At 46.4% G+C, this 19,621-nt stretch overlaps 1 protein-coding gene and 1 pseudogene across 9 annotated transcripts in view; one reads left to right on the top strand and one right to left on the bottom strand.

The window, feature by feature from the left end:
• Positions 1–242: 242 nt before the first annotated feature.
• LOC149122550 (F-actin-capping protein subunit alpha-2 pseudogene) lies at positions 243–1,906 on the top strand (annotated as a pseudogene). The gene is made up of 3 exons (XR_016218790.1): positions 243–971; positions 1,564–1,734; positions 1,865–1,906. The product of XR_016218790.1 is annotated as an F-actin-capping protein subunit alpha-2 pseudogene (transcript).
• A 6,349-nt stretch (positions 1,907–8,255) lies between these two features.
• The window catches only part of LOC149122549 (uncharacterized), a 70,473-nt gene continuing 59,107 nt past the window's right edge, over positions 8,256–19,621 (bottom strand). For all 8 annotated transcript variants that reach the window (XR_016218895.1, XR_016218894.1, XM_089311443.1 and 5 more), the window contains 2 exons: positions 14,750–14,879; positions 8,256–9,682 (listed from right to left, as the gene is read on the bottom strand). Coding sequence is in view for 6 of the 8 variants with exons in the window: in XM_089311443.1 (XP_089167569.1) it covers positions 9,646–9,682; positions 14,750–14,879 (167 nt within the window). In the remaining 2 variants the exon portion in view is untranslated. The remainder of the gene's footprint in view (positions 9,683–14,749; positions 14,880–19,621) is intronic.

Here is a 19,621-nt window from a genome sequence, read left to right as displayed (position 1 = left end):
GGCCACCACGGCTGATCCGAAGGCAGGAGCCAGGTGCTTCTCCTGGTCTCCCATGGGGTGCAGGGCCCAAGCACTTGGGCCCTCCTCCACTGCACTCCCGGGCCACAGCAGAGAGCTGGCCTGGAAGAGGTGCAACCAGGACAGAATCTGGCGCCCCGACCAGGACTAGAACCCGGTGTGCTGGCGCCGCAAGGTGGAGGATTAGCCTGTTGAGCCACGGCACCGGCCAGTATTTGTTTAAGATGGCGGATCTGGAGGAGCAGTTGTCTAATGAGGAGAAGGTGCGTATAGCAGCAAAATTCATCATCCATGCCCCTCCTGGAGAATTTAATGAGGTATTTAATGATGTCCGGTTACTGCTTAATAATGATAATCTTCTCAGGGAAGGAGCAGCACATGCATTTGCACAGTATAACTTGGACCAGTTTACTCCAGTAAAAATTGAAGGTTATGAAGATCAGGTATTGATAACAGAACATGGCGACTTGGGGAATGGAAAGTTTTTGGATCCAAAAAACAGAATTTGTTTCAAATTTGATCACTTGAGGAAGGAAGCAACTGATCCGAGACCCTATGAAGCAGAAAATGCGATTGAATCGTGGAGAAGTTCAGTAGAAACTGCTCTTCGTGCTTATGTAAAAGAACATTATCCGAATGGGGTCTGCACTGTATATGGTAAAAAAATTGATGGACAGCAAACCATTATTGCATGCATAGAAAGCCATCAGTTCCAAGCAAAAAACTTTTGGAATGGTCGTTGGAGGTCAGAGTGGAAGTTTACAGTCACACCTTCAATCACTCAAGTGGTTGGCATCTTGAAAGTTCAGGTTCATTATTATGAAGATGGTAATGTTCAGCTAGTGAGTCATAAAGATATACAAGATTCCCTAACAGTGTGTAATGAGGCACAAACAGCAAAAGAATTTATAAAAATTGTAGAAGCTGCAGAAAATGAGTATTTGTTTTTAAAGGTACATCTGGGCTGGCCGGCGCCATGGCTCACTAGGCTAATCCTCCGCCTTGTGGCGCCGGCACACCAGGTTCTAGTCCCGGTCGGGGCGCCGGATTCTGTCCCGGTTGCCCCTCTTCCAGGCCAGCTCTCTGCTGTGGCCAGGGAGTGCAGTGGAGGATGGCCCAAGTGCTTGGGCCCTGCACGCCATGGGAGACCAGGAGAAGCACCTTGCCCCTTGCCTTCGGATCAGCGCGGTGCGCTGGCTGCAGCAGCCATTGGAGGGTGAACCAATGGCAAAAGGAAGACCTTTCTCTCTCTCACTGTCCACTCTGCCTGTCAAAAAAAAAAAAAAACAAAAAACAAAAAACAAAAAACAAACAAACAAAAAAAACAAAAACAAAAACAAAAACTGGATGGAAGAGTTCCCAGATCCCCTCGCTGCAAGCGATTCTGTGCCATCGTTCCCTGAGAGCTTTCCCATCTCTCCAACATTCAGATCATCACGCATTGTCTTACCTCGGATAATCGCGTCTACCTTTGCGGAAAGGAAACCTGGCGTCGCGTGCTGCCCTGCTAATGCTCATGTAACGCGCTCTTTGAAACCCCGACAGCTCCTCCGAGGACTGCTGCAAGCTGACAAGACCGTGATCAGCTCCAAAGAGTCGGCTGCTCTGCTCTGGGCTCACGAAGCCACGCGAGTGTTCCACGATCGCCTCGCCGACCGCGCCGAACGCCGCCTTTTCTATCAGGTGCTGGCGAAGGAAGTGGAGAGCCATTTCCAGGTGAGCTTAGGTTGTGAGAACTGATTTTTAAACGGGGTTTTCATCGAAAGTGCCGTGTGATGAAAGCCTGCGACACCTCTGTAGTCCCCCTGAGAAAAGTCCTTCGTAGTCGCGTTCCCCTCACCCGTAGCTTGAGACCAATGCAGAGCACAGGACATCAGAATACCAATGACTATGATAAACTTGCCAGTGTACTTGATGAATTCCAGATGAAATTGGGTTCGAAGTTTACAGAGGTAAAGACATGGAGAAGAGCCTGTGAGGAGGGCTGTATCTGCCTGCGGTTGTTAATACACATGTGAATCCGTGTATAGGTACAGCAGATCCAATACTTTTAGGACATGTTTGTGCGTGAGAGCAGTGGGGGAAAGTGTGCCCTAAGGTTTCAAAGCAAACCATTAAAAACTTAGCATTATGCTGTTTTGTCTTAGTTTGTCTCAATAGCATGTGGTTTTAAAGACCAAGTACACAACTGAGGCTGCAGAGAGTTGAATTAGTAGAGAGTAATAAAGAAATTTGCAATAGGGTCCAGAGTAGCAACATCTGGCAGCAAATTATGCCAGAATAGTTGTCATTCTTCACACCTTCATGTGCCCATTGTGTGAGCAGAGACACCAAGAATCACCAGTACCAGAAACCAATTTTCTTTCTCCCACCACTGTCCTACCTGCTGAGACAGAACAATAGAAAAGCAGACTAGGGGACTAGGGACTATTGTTGTTGCCAATAGTAACTGTTGTAATTATTTATAACTGTTCTTTCCCCTCAACTCTGTGACAACCCCCCCCCCCCCCCATATGTCTTACCAGAATATTTGCACAGGGATGGTCTTCATTGTGCAAAAAAAAATTTTTTAAGATTTATTTATTTGAAAGGCAGAGATACAGACAGGGAGAGAATGAGAGACAGAGAAGAAGAGAGGTCTTCTATATTCTCCCCAAATGCCCACAACAGCCAGGACTGAGCCTGCCCCAAGCCAAGAGCCAGACTCCTCCGGGTCTCCCACGTGGGTGCAGGGGCCCAAGGACTTGGGCCATCCTCTGCTGTTTTCCCAGGCACATTTTTAGGGAGCTGGATATGGAGTGGAGCAGCCAGGGCTTGAACTAGCACCCACATGGATGCCAGCACCGCAGGCTGGGGCCACTGAGCCACAGCAAGGGCCTCACTATTCGATCTCCTTTAATGTTCCTGAAAACCAGGCTCCCAAGTCCAGATCACTGGGTTGCTAGAATAGTCTCTCTCAATCCTGTATCCTCTTATGTAAAACTACAATACATGTTTGACTTTGGTTTTTCTATACTTGTAATCAGTCTATTTGCTACATTTCCTCTGCTAGATCTCCTATCCCATGGTGTTCTTCAAGGAAGCCATACAGCATATTGTGAGAGCTAGCAGTGTCCTTCGACACTCAGGGAGCCACATGTTACTGGTAAGAATTTAAGTTCTCAAATGCCTTTAAGTTTGCAAATTCAAATTAAGGAACATCAATGCAATATACTTAATCTACAGATATTTTATTTATCCACACCTTATAAAAATAATAATGGAGTCATAGGACAGTATCTTCATTCTCTCTGCAGTTTGCATAAGAAGTTTGTTGTGGGGAGCAATCCGGACTGGACTGAGTTACTGGAATTAAGACTTATTCTATGCATCTGCTCTCCCACAATATGGCGCCGGGAGAGGAGTAAACAGCTTCCGCACAGCTGCCTCCAGTTCAACTAATAAACTGTAGGACTTGCTCCTGATTGGAGGAGAGCAGCGTACTCGGCGTGTGGGCAGCCGAGTTAGGATTGGCGGAGGAGGACTATAAAGGAGGAGAGAGACGGCATGCACCAGGAACATCTATGGGGAACATCTAAGGGAACCCGTGCAGCCCCCGAGAGAACCGGCCGGCGGTGTGCCGCTCCCCTGCGGAAGTGGGGAATGTGGCCGGGGGAACTGCCCTTCCACGGAGGTGGAAGGGATAGTAGCCAACCCGGGAAGAACCAGCAGCAAACCCGGGGAGGGCCGAGCAGACGAAAGAACAGCGCAGGGTCCTGTGTCGTTCCTCCACGAAGAGGGGGAGCGACATAATGGTGCCGTGACTCGGATATGAAGCCTAGGCAGGGTTCTGTGTCGTTCCCCCACGAAGACGGGGAGCGACAGTTTGTCAGTGCATAAAAATATTATTTGTTTTTGCAAGAATTTGGTGTGAAAAAAATTGGTAGATCTGGCAGCCTCTTTAATGTATCTTCAGAATTAATAGAGGATCTGTGCAAGCAGATCCTGACTTCAGACATAGTTTACTTCCTTTAGTACTGACCTAGAAATGTAAACCTTTGCACTAAGTTTTACTTCCCATGAGAACAAGTGGGAGTTAAGTTCTTGGAAAATTCCCAAACACTCTGAGTACAGAAAAGCTTCTGGAAAGCTAAATAAAATCTCACATATTTAGCCAATTACATAGGCATTATTTTTTTTGACTCTTTAAGTTTTTATGCCTACTTTTTAGTTATTTGTTATACTTTAATTATTTACAACTGCTTAGTTATCTAACATGTCTTTTTTTTCCAAAAAGAACATTTTTATATCCAGAATAGATAGAGTTTCATTCTTTTAATATTGTGGTTCACTCCCCAAATATCCACAGCAAGTGGGACTGGGCCAGGCCAAAGCTGGGAGCTAGAAACACATTCCAGGTCTCCCACATGGGTGGCAGGGACCCAACTACTTGAGCCATCACCTACTGTTTTCCAGGTGCACATTAGCAGGAAACTGGAATCAGGAATGGAGCCTTGGCTCCAACTCAGGCACTCCAGCAGGGGGCGTGGGCATCCTAACTGGCACTTTAACCACTAGGGTACATGCCCCTCCCTAGAGTTTCATTTAAATACTCCTTTATCTAAACAGACATATGTAACAAGACTAATTAGCAGTTAGAAAATATAATCAAGAAAAATGCACAGCAAATTTTCAACCACCAAAACCACTCCTTTGCTAACTTTCCCCATCTCATAAACAGCATCAACATACATCTACTGCTCTAACCAGAAACCTCAGAGTCACTAAATTTTGTGACTTCTCCATCATTCCTCACCTACTCTCCATCAGTAGGTCCTAGCCGTGCAACTTCCAGACTGCATCTCCACAGCCACCACTCTGTTAAGACCACCCTCATCTCCACATGGACTGCTCAGTAGTCTTCCCTCCCTCTGTGTAAAATAGCGAGTCCCTTCTCTCCCCTCAGTCCCCGTCACTCTGTCCCCTCGTTCGACTTCATTTTTCTTGCTTGTTCTCAGCAGTATCTGGCCCCACATATGTGCTTCCTTATTGTCTGTTGCCACAGTTAATAAAAAAGGTCACAGTTCAGTTGATATAGACAATCATAGCAACCATAGAGAAAAGACAATTACAAAGAGAAACATTTCTAGGGTTCAGTGTTACAGTGCAGCGGGATAAGCCACCTTGTCAGAATGTCTGGGATCAGGTCATGCCTCTGTTTCCAATCTAGCTTCCTACTGATGCACACTCTTGGAGGCAGCAAATGATGGCTCAAGTGCCTGAGTCCCTAATGCCCAAACTGCAGACCCAACCCCAGCTCTGTGGGCATTTAACGGGTAGATCAGTAGTTGGACAATTTGTCTCTTTCAGATGAATAGAAATGTACAAAAGTACAGCTATAAATCCTAAAGGCAGAGAGAGAGAGAGAGAGAGAGAGAGAGAGAAACATCAGCAGCTAACACACAGATGATGCCAGTTTCTTGGCATTTTTGCCAACATGCAAAAAACTGCTTCTCATTCTTCTCTGCCCACATTCCCTGAGTCCTGATTGGGCAAAAAGGTAGAACTTCTGGCAGCTAACAGTCTCTGAATCAGTTTACTGAGACTGTGCACTAACAACTACCCTGCTCAATATCTATGAAATCTACTCTCTTTATAGTTACAAAAATTTTAAAAAGACAGTTTTGGGCTCTGTTTGTCCAGATAATAGATGTTTAACTATTGTATACTCAAAGTGAGTCAGAGAAAAGGATACAAATCATAAAAACGTCTTAAGAAAATCCGTAACTTTCTGATATCACAGGGGCCAAAATCCCCCCTGAAAATACTAACAGCCCCTCTTTTCAGAACATTATCCCACGATAAAAAATGAAGAGTGCACTCAAGCCTGCACGGCTGCACCTCAAGAAGCAGGTTACGGGAATTCCTGCGCTGTCTATTGTCGCTCTCTGATGCTCTCCTAAACTCTGCTTCTCTGTCTAACTGCAGAGCACATCGTCATCTCTGATCTGTGTTCCCCAGTCTGTGAGAGCCTCCGCTTTGCAAATAAAGCTTTCCTTTTCAGTCTTTCAGTCTGATTCAGATTACTTTGGTCGATACCACTTATCTGAGGTTCTTAGAATAGTCACATTCATAAAGACAGAAAGTAGTTTGGTGGTTACCAGGGCATGGTGGGAAGCAGAAACGCAGAGTTATTTTTTTAATCAGCCTAGAATTTCCATTTGGGATGAAGAAAAAGTTCTTGAGATGGATAGGAGTGATGGTTACACAACAATGTGTACTTAATGTCCCTGAACTGTACTCTTTAAAATGGCACATTTTCTGTTATGCATATTCTACCATAATTTTTAAAGGAGACTGGAAAATAATCTATCAAACGTATGCTATACAAAAGAAAACTGTCATAACAATATAAAAAATAAAGTTTGATCCTTACACCTATACGCTTGACCTGATCTATACATATATAACCTTTTACGTAATAATTTACTTTTCAAATCACCTAAGACATCAGTCAAATTGACCACATCATAGGTAACAGAAGATAACCAATTTCACAGAATCAATAGTAAGCAGGCATTTCCTTATAGAATGCAAATAAAGTATCATGCATTTAAACTGTAAATGCAGCTTTGTTGGTTCTTAGAAGTACATTTAGAACACTAACTGTATTTCATATTTTAAGGATGACAAACAAATGCTATGGTTTGGATGTCAGATGTTGACTGTCTCCCAGAAGCCCATTGTTAAAGATTTGGTCCCCAAAGTCTTAGGTTAATGGTACAAAGAGTGTAAACAATCCAATTATGGTACCGGTGACAACAGGCAGAAGCCCCCAGGATTAAATCATGATGGCTTTGTAGACATAGAGGGACACCATTTCCTCGTCACACAATTCTCTACAGCACCTTGGGACCATGCCAGCAAGAAAACCAACTCCAGAGGCCCAACTGGTGGGGCCCACCTGACCACAGACTGTGAATCTCCGAAACAACTTGCCAGAGCAAACCTCATCTCTTCACAGCGACTCCTCCCAGTATCTCCTTATAGGAGTGATGAGTTGACACAATAAACAAACTACTCATCAAGAAGCTGGAAAAGGAGTATGCTCTGAGGGAGAGAAATTAGTACAATAGAAAACCTACCACAACAAAAGTCAGTATCAATAAAACCAAAAGTCAATAAAGGAAACAGTACTTCGCTCTCCCTGCCCTGCCCCACCCCACACAGCAAAGTAAAAAGACATTAGGCCAAAAGAGCTTCACAAGTCAGCATCATCAAATGTGCAATTAACAGTAAATCCTCACGGAAGTTACTGAATTCATTGCATTTCCCCCAAGATGGAATTCCATTTATTCACCGAGACAGGAGGCGGTGAGGCCTTGTTTATCCCTCTCCTCCAGCCTCTTAATAATCCTTCCCTTCAATTCTCCAAAATAGAACAGGAAACAAATTTGTGAATTCATTTCTTTCTTTCTTTCTTTCTTTCTTTCTTTCTTTCTTTCTTTCTTTCTTTCTTTCTTTCTCTCTCTCTCTCTCTCTCTCTCTCTCTCTCTCTCTTTCTTTCTTTGACATGCAGAGTGGACAGTAAGAGAGACAGAGAGAAAGGTCTTCCTTTGCTGGTGGTTCACCCTCCAATGGCCGCCGCGGCCGGTGTGCTGCGGCCAGCGCAGCGCGCTGATCCGAAGCCAGGAGCCAGGTGCTTCTCCTGGTCTCCCATGGGGTGCAGGGCCCAAGCACTTGGGCCATCCTCCACTGCACTCCCGGGCCACAGCAGAGAGCTGGCCTGGAAGAGGGGCAACCGGGACAGAATCCGGCGCCCTGACCGGGACTAGAACCCGGTGTGCTGGCGCCGCAAGGCAGAGGATTAGCCTATTGAGCCACGGTGCCAGCCTCATTTCTTGAAACTAAAATAGCAATGCTTCACACACGAGACTTGAAAAAACCACAAAACGGTAGACAATAAAACTCAAGTACATAAATGCCAAAACTAAATGTGTATGTTGTTTTTGCATGTGTGTGATGTGTATAGATTTACCTACACACATAGAGATATATACATGTATGCACACACAAAAGTATAATGTCTGTTAAGGTTATTAATGCAATTCAATACAGAATATTTTCTTTAAAAAGTTAAGTATCAACACAGAATCGTATATAGCCACCTATAGATACATTTGTGTTATGGGCTTGTTAGGGGAGAAATTGCAGGGTTCTTGTCTTCACGCAAGAAAGAATTCAGGTGTGAGACCGAGTAGTGGGAGGTAAAATAGCAAGGTTTATTAGGGATGGGACATCCGTAAGGATGGATGGGCACCTCTCCAGACAGAGCCTGAGAGACTGGGGGCGGGGGGTGGAAGTTACGTGGTTGAGTGGAGAGAGTACACCTGGCCAGACCAGGCCGGCGGCTCAGCAGAGAGGCAGAGGGCTGAGTGCAGTCTGGTTGAGGCCAGGGGTTTTTAAGGAGATGGGTCTTTGTCTTCACACATCTCCTCCTGAAACAGGATTTTATGGCTGTACTGGGCTGCATCTGGGAGATTGTGGAAGATTTGTCAGGCAGAAGGGCCGGGGATCTCCACCTGGCAGGTTATCAGGTAGAAAGGGGTAGGGAAGAATGTGAATACCGGGCTGCCCCTGAAACATTGTCATCAGATGCATATGCTGGACATAGATGTCTTCTCTTTAGACCTTTATGTCACACATACACATGAGCTCATAACTGACTTCCTACCTAACAGGCTTACCTATGTGTATGCATATAGTACACAACAAATGGTAGCAAAGTTTCTCAAAGAGCTCATTTCCTATTCATGATGGGGACACAGTTCAGCAATCTAGGGATAGCAAAGAGCTCCAGAGCACATAAGAAAACCTGCAGAGAGGTTTGCTGAAGGCGGCGGCGTCTGAGTTGCCCGGATGTAGTTGGTGGGATAGTGGTGGCGGCTCGGCTTTGGCCCCTGGCCAGGCAGGCAGGCAGGGGTGTTCTCATGTCGCCATGTCTCTTTCTGTGTTTCAGCTGTCATGACCAGAGGCAGGGCTCACAGCCTTAACAGGAGGTGAAAGTCCTAAACTCAGTACAAGAAAGAAGGACCATTGACTTCAGCTGGTGTACATGATGAAGATGATATTGCTGGCTTTCACAGTGCTCAAAAAGAGCAAACAGATTGTTATATATTAATGTTAGCCATCGCAAAGCACACTGGACACCAGGGAAGGGGAAAGGGTTTATTGGGGAACACCCTACAGACTGGAGCGAAGGGGCCGCGAAGGAAAAAGACCGTGTGTCTGGGATGGGGGTCTACTATAGTTTTCCAGGGGGTGGGCAGTGAGGTGGGAATAAGCCAATCCCATTAGGTTGGAGGTGGAGCTAGGCGCAGGTTAATTTGGGCCATGTGGCTACTTGGCTTTCAGTAATGGCGGCTGGTACTGGGGCATAGAATGTCAGTAATGGCGGCGGGTACCGGGGCATAGAATGTAGATTGTGCCACAGATAAGAGACTGCGCCTGCACCAGTTGACTAACACAGATAAATGCAGAATAAATTATGTTCATGGCTTGCACAAAAAGCATCCAGATGATATGATGTCTCCCATTGAATCTGATTATGAAGATGTATCTTGGGATTCTCAGAAAAGCTTCTCACCATCACCAAGTGAAAAAGTTATTACTATCATTCCATGTGCTGCAAGAGAACAAACAAATAAAAACTCATTAACTGATATTTCTGGAGTCCATAAAGAAAATACAAGTGGAGAAGAACATGAAGCTATAAAATCTGCTTTGGAACCTGAGCTGCAAAAAGCAGAAGCCCAACACCAAGGAGCTGTGCAGGCTGTTGCAAAGTTAACACAGCACCTGGAGGACTGCGACTAAAGTTTGAACACCAGAATGCTGTGTTCCAAAATACGATCCAAAGACAAGCCAAAAAAATCGAAGATCTTCAGAAAAACGTGATAACTTCAACTTCCTGATACAAAGACCATATTGAACTCTGCCTCATTGTAATTGGATCATCATGGTACATCAAGAGTGCTGCTTTTATGCTAATCACTCCAGCATCATCAAGGACAAGATCAAGACCCTCCAAGAAGACCTTAAAGCTCTAGTTACCTGTGGTCTGGCCTTGGGGCATGGCTTCCTTATCTCCTCCCCATTGTGGACCCTTGGTCTCCATTGTCCTTGTAAATTTGCCTAAGATTGCATCGCTGTGGTCCAGTTAATGGTGGTCTTTAAGAACAGGGTTATGTCGCTCTTTAAGCGACAGATTGGGAACTCTATACATCTGCCCATGGCCACTGCCAAGATGTAGAGGTATAATACATCATACCCTGAGTTGCTGAGGTGGTAGCCAATGACGGGTAAGATCCCCTGGGGAAGGCCCTAACAGCTGGAGTAGTAGTCAAAGATCCCCAGAGGGGGACAACCTAAGACAGACATGCTCCCTAAAGGGCTGATCCCAGTCAGAGGGGACAACCTAAGACAGGCACACTCTCCGCTCAGTTCCTCTTTTTCTCTCTTTAATATAAAACAAAAAAGGGGGAATCTATGGGGAAATTAGGCACAGGAGGCAATTCAAAGATGGTGCCCAAAAGAAGTAAGGTGGGTGGTACCCAAAGTCATTTACCACCAAAGCTGATTGGCCAAGCAGCATCAGGGGAGGTGACAACAACTGATGACAAGTGTTCAGACATATGGCTGGTCCTGTAAAAAGTCGCCCCATAAAATGACCTTTTAAGTAATTGGTTGGTCCTTATGCCCTGCCCCAGTAATCCTGTGGTCTTGTGCTTTAAAAGGCTTTGCTATACATGCAATAAATGAGTTTTTGCTTAAAAAAAAAGAAAAAGAAAACCTGCACAGAAGGGACGCTGGCCAGCAGAGGCAGGGGACGGCTGGTCCAGCCCTCCAGGTCCTGGCCAAGGCCGGCCGGCAGCAGGGGTGTGGAGGAGGGATGCCGCTCTCACCCGCAGCTCGGCGGCCCGCCAGCCGCCCAGGCCGCTCCTCGAAGCGGCTAAGGTCCGGCCTGTTCACGCCTTAGGGCGCCCAGTGAGGGCAAGGTACAGGGATGGCCCTGGGTCAGCCCCGCCACCTCCTGGCCGGTAACGGTCAGCGCCTCCTGGCCGGTAACGGTCGCCCAAGCCAGGCTCGCGCCCGCCGCCTCACGCTCTGGCGGCGCAGAGGGGCGTGGGTGGGCGGAATCCCCAAGACCCGCGTGTGCGTGCGCGCGCTGTGAACGCCCCGAGCGCTCTGGTCCCAAGCCCTGGCGGCCCCAGAGGGGCAGGGGTGGGTGGAGTCCCCAAGGCCTGCGCTCACGGTGAACGCTGCGGGCCGGGGCTGGGCAAGGCCGATCAGATACCTTGGCAAGGTATAGGACTCCCCAGTGGGACCAGCCACCATCTGTGTGTCCAGCCGGGTGTGGCCCAAGCGCGAGGGAAGCCAGTGATGGGGGAGACGGGCGACTCTGGGACCTGGGGTGGAGGGACTTACATTTAAGGTTTTTGCAACCTGTAGCCATAAACTATCATTCTAAAACCCTCGGTTTTAGCAAAGGGATTATATAGATGCAACAAAAGCGGTCTAGAAGCATAGGATTCTAAGATGAAATAAATACACAGGCAAGGTGCTCCCAAAAGTTCGTGGAGAACGGCATTCCACAATGCACAGGCTCCTTGAACTTCTTCAGATTCTTTTCTTTCTAAATGTTTCACAAACACGTAGTAAGTGCCTGTCCCACATTTCACTCCACCCAACAGTTTCTCCAGCCCTTATGGTGTGCCAGGCACCAAGGTGGGCAACACAACCCTAGAGTCCCTTTCTTCCCACCTCTGGGTGGCTGCAGCCGCTGCCCAGCTTTCTCCGCCTATTTCTGGTAAGAGTGCAGAGTGCTGCAGGGGACGGCAGCTGCTGGAACCTAGAATCAGAAACACCGCACCGTGTGGGCAGTGGGGTTGGTGAGGACGTAATGGACTCATCGCCTCTATATCCAACTAATGTTAATGAACTCTGCTAGTGGAGAATCTAAATGCAAAACAGAGACTACCCTTCCTCACTAACCAGGCCTTTCTTCGTGTAATAAAGTGCAAGTAACATTTCACAGCTCTTTTTTTTTTTTTTTTTTTAATTTTTGACAGGCAGAGTGGACAGTGAGAGAGAGAGAGACAGAGAGAAAGGTCTTCCTTTTCTGTTGGTTCACCCTCCAATGGCCGCCGCGGCCGGCGCATCGCGCTGATCTGAAGGCAGGAGCCAGGTGCTTCTCCTGGTCTCCCATGTGGGTACAGGGCCCAAGCACTTGGGCTATCCTCCACTGCACTCCCAGGCCATACCAGAGAGCTGGCCTGGAAGAGGGGCAACCGGGACAGAATCCGGCGCCCCGACCGGGACTAGAACCCGGTGTGCCGGCGCCGCAAGGCAGAGGATTAGCCTAGTGAGCCGCGGCGCCGGCCTCCATTTCTCAGCTCTTATATTCATTCCTATCAGATTTTATTTGCTAGAAATGAAAGCACCTTTAAACAGTGAAGCACTGCTGGTCAGTGACACTGATCTATTTAAGTCCAGCAAGAATACTTTCCACGATACCAGACTGCTCAAAACACATTGGCTAAAACCTGAGGAATAAAATATTGTATCTTTTAAAAATTTTTTAATTTATTTGACAGGTAGAGTTATAGACAGTGTGAGAGAGACAGAGAGAAAGGTCTTCCTTCCATTGGTTCACCTCCCAAATGACTGCTACAGCTGGAACTGCGCCGACCCAAAGCCAGGAGCCAGGTGCTTCTTCCTGGTCTCCCACGCGGGTGCAGGTCCCAAGCTCTTGGGTCATCCTCCACTGCCCTCCTGGGCCACAGCAGAGAGCTGGACTGGAAGAGGAGCAGCTGGGACTAGAACCAGCGTCCATATGGGATGCCAGCGCCACAGGCAGAGGATTAACCAAGTGAGCCACGGCACCAGCCCCTGTATCATTTTTAAAAATCCACTGTTATACAATAAATTAAAGCATATTTTATAAATTATATTATGGTTTATATATTTCAATTGCATTGACTTTTCATCTTATTTCATAAAATGTGTAATATTTTCTGTTATTAATAAATTTTTTTCTAGGTGCTAAACCAAATAGATTATTTCACTTGCTTTTCTCTGTCATTAGAAGCATATGGAGGGGCAGTAACTGCCCACAGCAGGTTAAGCCACTGCTTGGGATACTCACACCCGCCCATCAGGTACTCTGCCACCCAGCCAACTTCCTGCTATTGCAGCCTGGTGGCAGCAGGTGATGGCTCAAATGCTTGGATCCCTGCTGCCTATGTGGGGCTTCCAGATGGAGTTCCCGGCCCCTGGCTTCAGCCTGACCCAGCTGGCGGCTAAGGGCATCTGGGGAGTGACCCAGCACATGGAGGATCCCTCTCTCCCTCCCCTCTGCCACTATCATTCTCTTCAAGGAGATGAAAATAAACATTGTTTAAAAAGCATATGCCTATTTTGACCATGATGAATATGACATTTAATGGAGTTATTTCTGAGGTACTCACTGTGATTCTTATTTTAAAGCGAAGGCCAATGACCTTGTTCAACGCATACTTCCAGACACACTTACCAAAGAATGCCAAGCCTTTAGTCGTGCTTCTTTCTTCATATATAATTTATATTTCAGCTACATGCTTTCTTGCCTTATTTAAGTATGAGAAATGGTTTATAGGCTTATCCACATTTGTGTAACTTATAAAAACTAATAAATTATGTCCATATTATTTAATCTCAACTTGGTTTTAGTAATTTTCCAAAAACACATTTATAACTTCTTTCCCAGTATTTCTCTAATTTTTTTTTGCATTGTTCTTAATGAACTTATTTGAAGAATGAAGTCAGATTTTATTAATCAAGTCAGTCTAATTTGACTGCTCATCAGACAGCAAATATTTCCAAAACCTCAAATGAACTAAATTCACAGAGTCATGGTTTTCACAAATTTGGCACTTGGGAAATGGTAGCTGCTGTTGTTTATACTTTGAAGAAGTGGTAGGAGGATGCCCAACTTCGGGTTCGTGGTTTAATCAAATGGCATGCAAATAATCCCTAATACCCTTCTCTCAACTTCCCAGTAAAACATTTGGAATGATACATAAAATGGCGAACACCAGCTGCCACTCTGGAAACCCCAGAGTCTACCGGAATCTTCTACCAATAGTAGGATGGGGCCGGCGCCGCGGCTCACTAGGCTAATCCTCTGCTTTGCGGCGCTGGCACACCGGGTTCTAGTCCTGGTCGGGGCAACGGATTCTGTCCCGGTTGCCCCTCTTCCAGGCCAGCTCTCTGCTGTGGCCCGGGAGTACAGTGGAGGATGGCCCAAGTGCTTGGGCCCTGCACCCCATGGGAGACCAGGAGAAGCACCTGGCTCCTGCCATCGGATCAGCGCGGTGCGCCGGCCGCGGTGGCCATTGGAGGGTGAACCAACGGCAAAGGAAGACCTTTCTCTCTGTCTCTCTCTCTCATTGTCCACTCTGCCTGTCAAAAAAAAAAAAAAAAAAAAAAATAGTAGGATGGATGACAACAGGTACAGAAACACATTCCTGAGTTCTGTGTCCCTCGCAGTTTCCAACAGAGGAAACGTGATGCCGCACAGAAGACAGGGAAAGCCTGCTCTCTACCCCGGCCTCCGCCAGAGAGCCACATCCATCGTGGCTGCGCCTTTGGTGCCTCGCAGCAGCTTCCGGCTTCAGGCCGACCGCAGACCTCGTTCTTTGCCTCTACTTACCCACTCAGAGACTGCAACTCCTGTGGGCACAGAACCAGCAGTGTCCAGCACGGCAGAGGAGAATGGCCATGCCTCACATCTGGGAAGCAGCAGGGCGGGCCAAGTGAAGCCACGGGATCTTTGGTTTCATCTGCACAAAGCACAGACAGCACCGTCTCATAATCAGGACAGTTAACTCTCTGGGTGGTGAAGAGCCCATTAGATACAGGCTAATAAAGGCAACAGAGGGCTGCTTACGTCAACCCTAGTGCTGATTCTACACATGACAGAGAGAATCTCCTGGCTCCCAAGTTAATCCCGAGGAGACCTAAAGCCCCGTTGGGGCTGGCGCCATGGCTCAACAGGCTAATCCTCCGCCTTGCGGCGCCGGCACACCGGGTTCTAGTCCCGGTCGGGGCGCCGGATTCTGTCCCGGTTGCCCCTCTTCCAGGCCAGCTCTCTGCTGTGGCCCGGGAGTGCAGTGGAGGATGGCCCAAGTGCTTGGGCCCTGCACCCCATGGGAGACCAGGAAAAGCACCTGGCTCCTGGCTTTGGCTCAGCGCGATGCGCTGGCCTCAGTGTGCCGGCCGCGGCGGCCATTGGAGGGTGAACCAACGGCAAAAGGAAGACCTTTCTCTCTGTCTCTCTCTCTCACTGTCCACTCTGCCTGTCAAAAAAGCAAAAAACAAACAAACAAAAAAACCTGTTGGATAGCTGTCTTTTCATTCAAAGATTGTTAGACAAGAAAGAGAAGGGAGAAAAACAACAGTAACAGCAACGTGTCATCTTTAGCGATGGAACATTTACTGTGTGCCAGGCTCACAGGCACACTTACATTTTAAGTTCTTTGTCAGTTAATACAAGGGCTGTCAGCGCTGAAGGCACATTTCACTCCATGCAGCTCTGTGATTACAATGGGATGCCTTTTAGCCCCGGACTCAGTGTTGTGCTTTGTGCAGTAGAGGGCGCTAGAGGAACACTGCTGGAGGACAGGCTCTCCCACCTCTCTGGCAGGCCTTGGGAGTCAGACTGATCAGAAGGACTTAGAGCCTGCCCCGGTCTTTGGCTCCCAACAGGGTCCCCTCTGACCATGAAACCTTGACCTGGTAATAACCTTTCTGCAGCCTTCTTGACGTTGAACCGTAGACCTGCACAGCCTGTACACCCTGAAGGTCTCCTATGCCTGCAGACGCCCACACTCCCACTGCACACCTGCCCCCTGGCTGCTGATTGCTGGCCTGCAATCCAGGCCGTGGCTACTGCTTGCCCAGCAGCTTGTGCCCAGCTAAACCAGTGAAACACTCTGCTCCTCAGTGCACTGAACCCCATCTTCGCCATCCAGGTCTCAGCCCCTTCCAAGCTGCCCTACCTGCCTCCCTCAGCCCCAGGGTACGCGATGGAGCTTCCCGGCATCTTACAGTCACTCTCTTTCATCACCGGTGATAAACATTCACACCCCAGTTTAAACTCCCCAGTGTAGCCACCATGTACTTTCTCCTGCTTAGACTCAAGCTGCTGTAAGTACTTCACGTGTATTATTAACCCACTTAGCTCCCTCCCCAGCCCTGCAAGGTGAGCAGTTCCATTGACTTCATTTTTCAGATGAAGAATATGTGTGAGGTTTAGGTAACTCACACAATCTAGGCTCCATTTTCATTTTTTTAAAAATCTAATATCCTGAAGAAAATCATATTCCTCATATTCCAAACAAATAATTTTGTAGGACATGCAGAAAACATTATAAATAATTTGATTCTTCCAAAGAATTAGGATAATATAGGCTTTCTGTAATAGGAACAAAGCGTCATCAGAGAGAATAGACTAAGACGCAGGCAGAATTTTAAAAGAAGCTAGCAAAACAGAAGTGACGAGGAACCAAGCATGTCATGGAAGTATTTGAATCTGCAGTAGGAGCAAAAACAAAAAATTATTACTGCAGAAAACTGAGTAGGTGACTTGGCAGTCGAACCACAGCAGCTCTCCAAGGATGCCGGGGGAAAGAGGTGAAGATAATGAAAGCGTGGTGCAAGGACAGAGCCCAGACGTGGAGGGAAATCTAGAAAACACAGCTCCTCCTAGAGAAGGGACTATAGGAAGGGGTCGAGAGGACTCAGCAGAGAGTCCATTGATGGGAAGTCACGATCACACGGCGCTCCTGGGGGATGTGTAGAGTTCAGCATATGGTCTCCACCAGACTCCCATGCAGCTTTCCCTGTGCTGTGGCGCTGCCCCTATTCTGTCCTGAATTTGGCTTGCAGTGCCAGTCTTGCACCAAGAGGACTGTGTTTCAGATCCGGTCCTTCCACTTGCTATCTCTGACTTTAGTAAGTCGACTGCTGGCTGCAGTTTTATATCCACCGTGTACTTCCTATTTATGTAAAATATCTTATCTACCTCCAAAGATTGTTGAGTGACACAAACATATGTGTCCACACGAATCTCAATATTTAAGGACAAAAAGTCTACCTCTTTTCTTTGTGTCTCTTGTAGTACCTAGCAATTGTAGGCACTGTGTAAGTATTTATCAAGCATGTTGAGTTTAAAACAAAACCCAGCATGCTAACCTAGATCTATCCAATTATCACAAAAGGAACAATGGATTCCATATAGACTGGTAAGTACAGATGAATAGAGTTGATTGTGTATGTGAGCAAACACAATATTCATTTATTACTGCTACTTGTTTTCAGTGTTTAAAAGTGACAATGAATATTGAGTCATTTTTGTGTTGACAGTACATTTAAAAAATTTTCCTGATTCTGTGTTGCAACTGAAACATTTTACTTCAACATACTATAATTTACTACTAAACTGTGATGCAGGATGGTGACTTTTCACAAGGAAGAAACCGATTCATAATGACGGAAGAAAATGACAGCACTTAGCAGAACCATACAGAGCAGCGCTTTCTTAGCATACGTGACGACTACCGTAGTCAACAGGAATATGCAATCATTTGGATCCACAAGAATGTCAAGCTTAATCAAGAACCTATCCATCTGGGGAGAAGCCTGATGATCTCTCTCTGCTTGCTATGAAAATAACAGGTTTGAGCCATATTAAAAAAAAATCAATGTTACCCAAATAAAGAGTTTTCTCAGACTCTTGTCTGGGAACATGCTGCCGATGTTCGTAATAGAAGCCAAACCCAGAGCATTCACAGAAGTCCAGAATGTTCCCCACAGTTGCATTAGTCCCCAACTATGCAGAGATATCCTCTCTTTGAATTCACTGGACTGATTCTACCCTGTTATCGAAACTTGGAGACACACATGTGCCGTTCCTTTGGGGACTGCATTGGATTTTCCACTGACATCAAGGGTAGTTCCCAGATTAACCTGGAGACCTGGAGATTCAGTCTGGAGAAAGCCTTTTGTGCACGAAACCCTGGGCGCCATCCCGAGGCTTGCCTCTCACAGTTTACAAGAGGGCCGAGCTTTGCAGATCCAGTCTTGTGACATCTGCGTTGTTTTATCATTGGCTCAGTGTTTAAGAATCTTCCATACTCAGATCCATCTCTCTTAGTCTCTGTTTCCCTACAATCTATTTACACAGCTTCTCCCAGGCTTGCCTGGGATCAGCTTCGCAGCCTCCCTCCCCTCAGTGATGATCTCAGGAACAGCTCTGGGCCACAATGTAATCTCGACCAACCAATTCCAAAGCAACTCCAACAGTTACAAGAGGAGGTCACTAGGTCCATCGATACCTCAGCTGATGCCATCTGAGGTCTCCAAAGCCGTATCACAGCACTAACAGGTGTGGTGCTATGGAACAGACAGGCCCTAACAGTGTTGTTATGATGTTCACCAATCAGGCCAGGTAAAACCACACCCAAAGGAAATTAAATTGGCAAATAAAAGAGCTGTCTGTACCTCAATGTTTATTGCAGCTCAATTCACAATAGCTAAGACCTGGAATCAACCCAAATGCCCATCAACAGAAGACTGGATAAAGAAATTATGGGACATGTACTCTGTAGAATACTATATAGCAGTAAAAAACAATGAAATCTGGTCATTTGAAACAAAATGGAGGAATCTGGAAAACATCATGCTGAGTGAAATAAGCCAGTCCCAAAGGGACAAATATCATATGTTCTCCCTGATCAGTGGCAACTAACCGAGCACCAAAAAGGAAACCTGTTGAAGTGAGATGGACACTGTGGGAAACAGTGACTTGATCGGCCCTTGTCCTGACTGTTGATGAACAACTTAATACTTATCCATTTTAGTATTTTATTTTTGTTCTACTTAGTACTATTGGTTGAACTCTTTAATTAACACTCAAATATTCTTAGGTGTTTAAATTTAACTGAAAAGTGATCCCTGTTAAATATAAGAGTGGGAATAAGAGAGGGAAGAGATGTACAATTTGGGACAGGCTCAAGCTGACTTGCCCCAAATGGTAGAGTTAGAAACATGCCAGGGGATTCCAATTCAATCCCATCAAGGTGGCATGTACCAATGCCAGCTCACTAGTCAAAGTGATCAGTTTCAGTTCACAATTGATCATACTGATAGGTCTAAGAGTCAAAGGGATCACATAAACAAGACTAGTGTCTGCTAATACTAACTGAAAGAATTAAAAAGGAGAGAACGAGCCAACAAGGGAAATGGGATACACAGCAGACTCATAGAATGGCAGATGTCCTAAACAGCACTCTGGCCTCAGAATCATCCCTTAAGGCATTTGGATCTGGCTGAAGAGCCCATGAGAGTATTTTAAGCACGGAAAACCAAGACTCTCTGGCAAAAACAACAACAACAACAACAAATAACAAACAAACAAAACAAAACAAACCAAAAAAAAAAAAAAACCAAAACAAAAACCACCAACCTAAATGAAAGATCTCTACGAGTGAGATCCCAGTGGAAAGAATGGGCCATCAGAGAA

Source organism: Oryctolagus cuniculus, chromosome 13 (assembly GCF_051225735.1).
Source record: "Oryctolagus cuniculus isolate XC-2025 breed Fujian yellow rabbit chromosome 13, ASM5122573v1, whole genome shotgun sequence".
Lineage (NCBI taxonomy): Eukaryota > Metazoa > Chordata > Mammalia > Lagomorpha > Leporidae > Oryctolagus > Oryctolagus cuniculus.
Note: the sequence above shows the minus strand (reverse complement) of the source record. Positions and strands in the feature narration are given on the sequence as shown.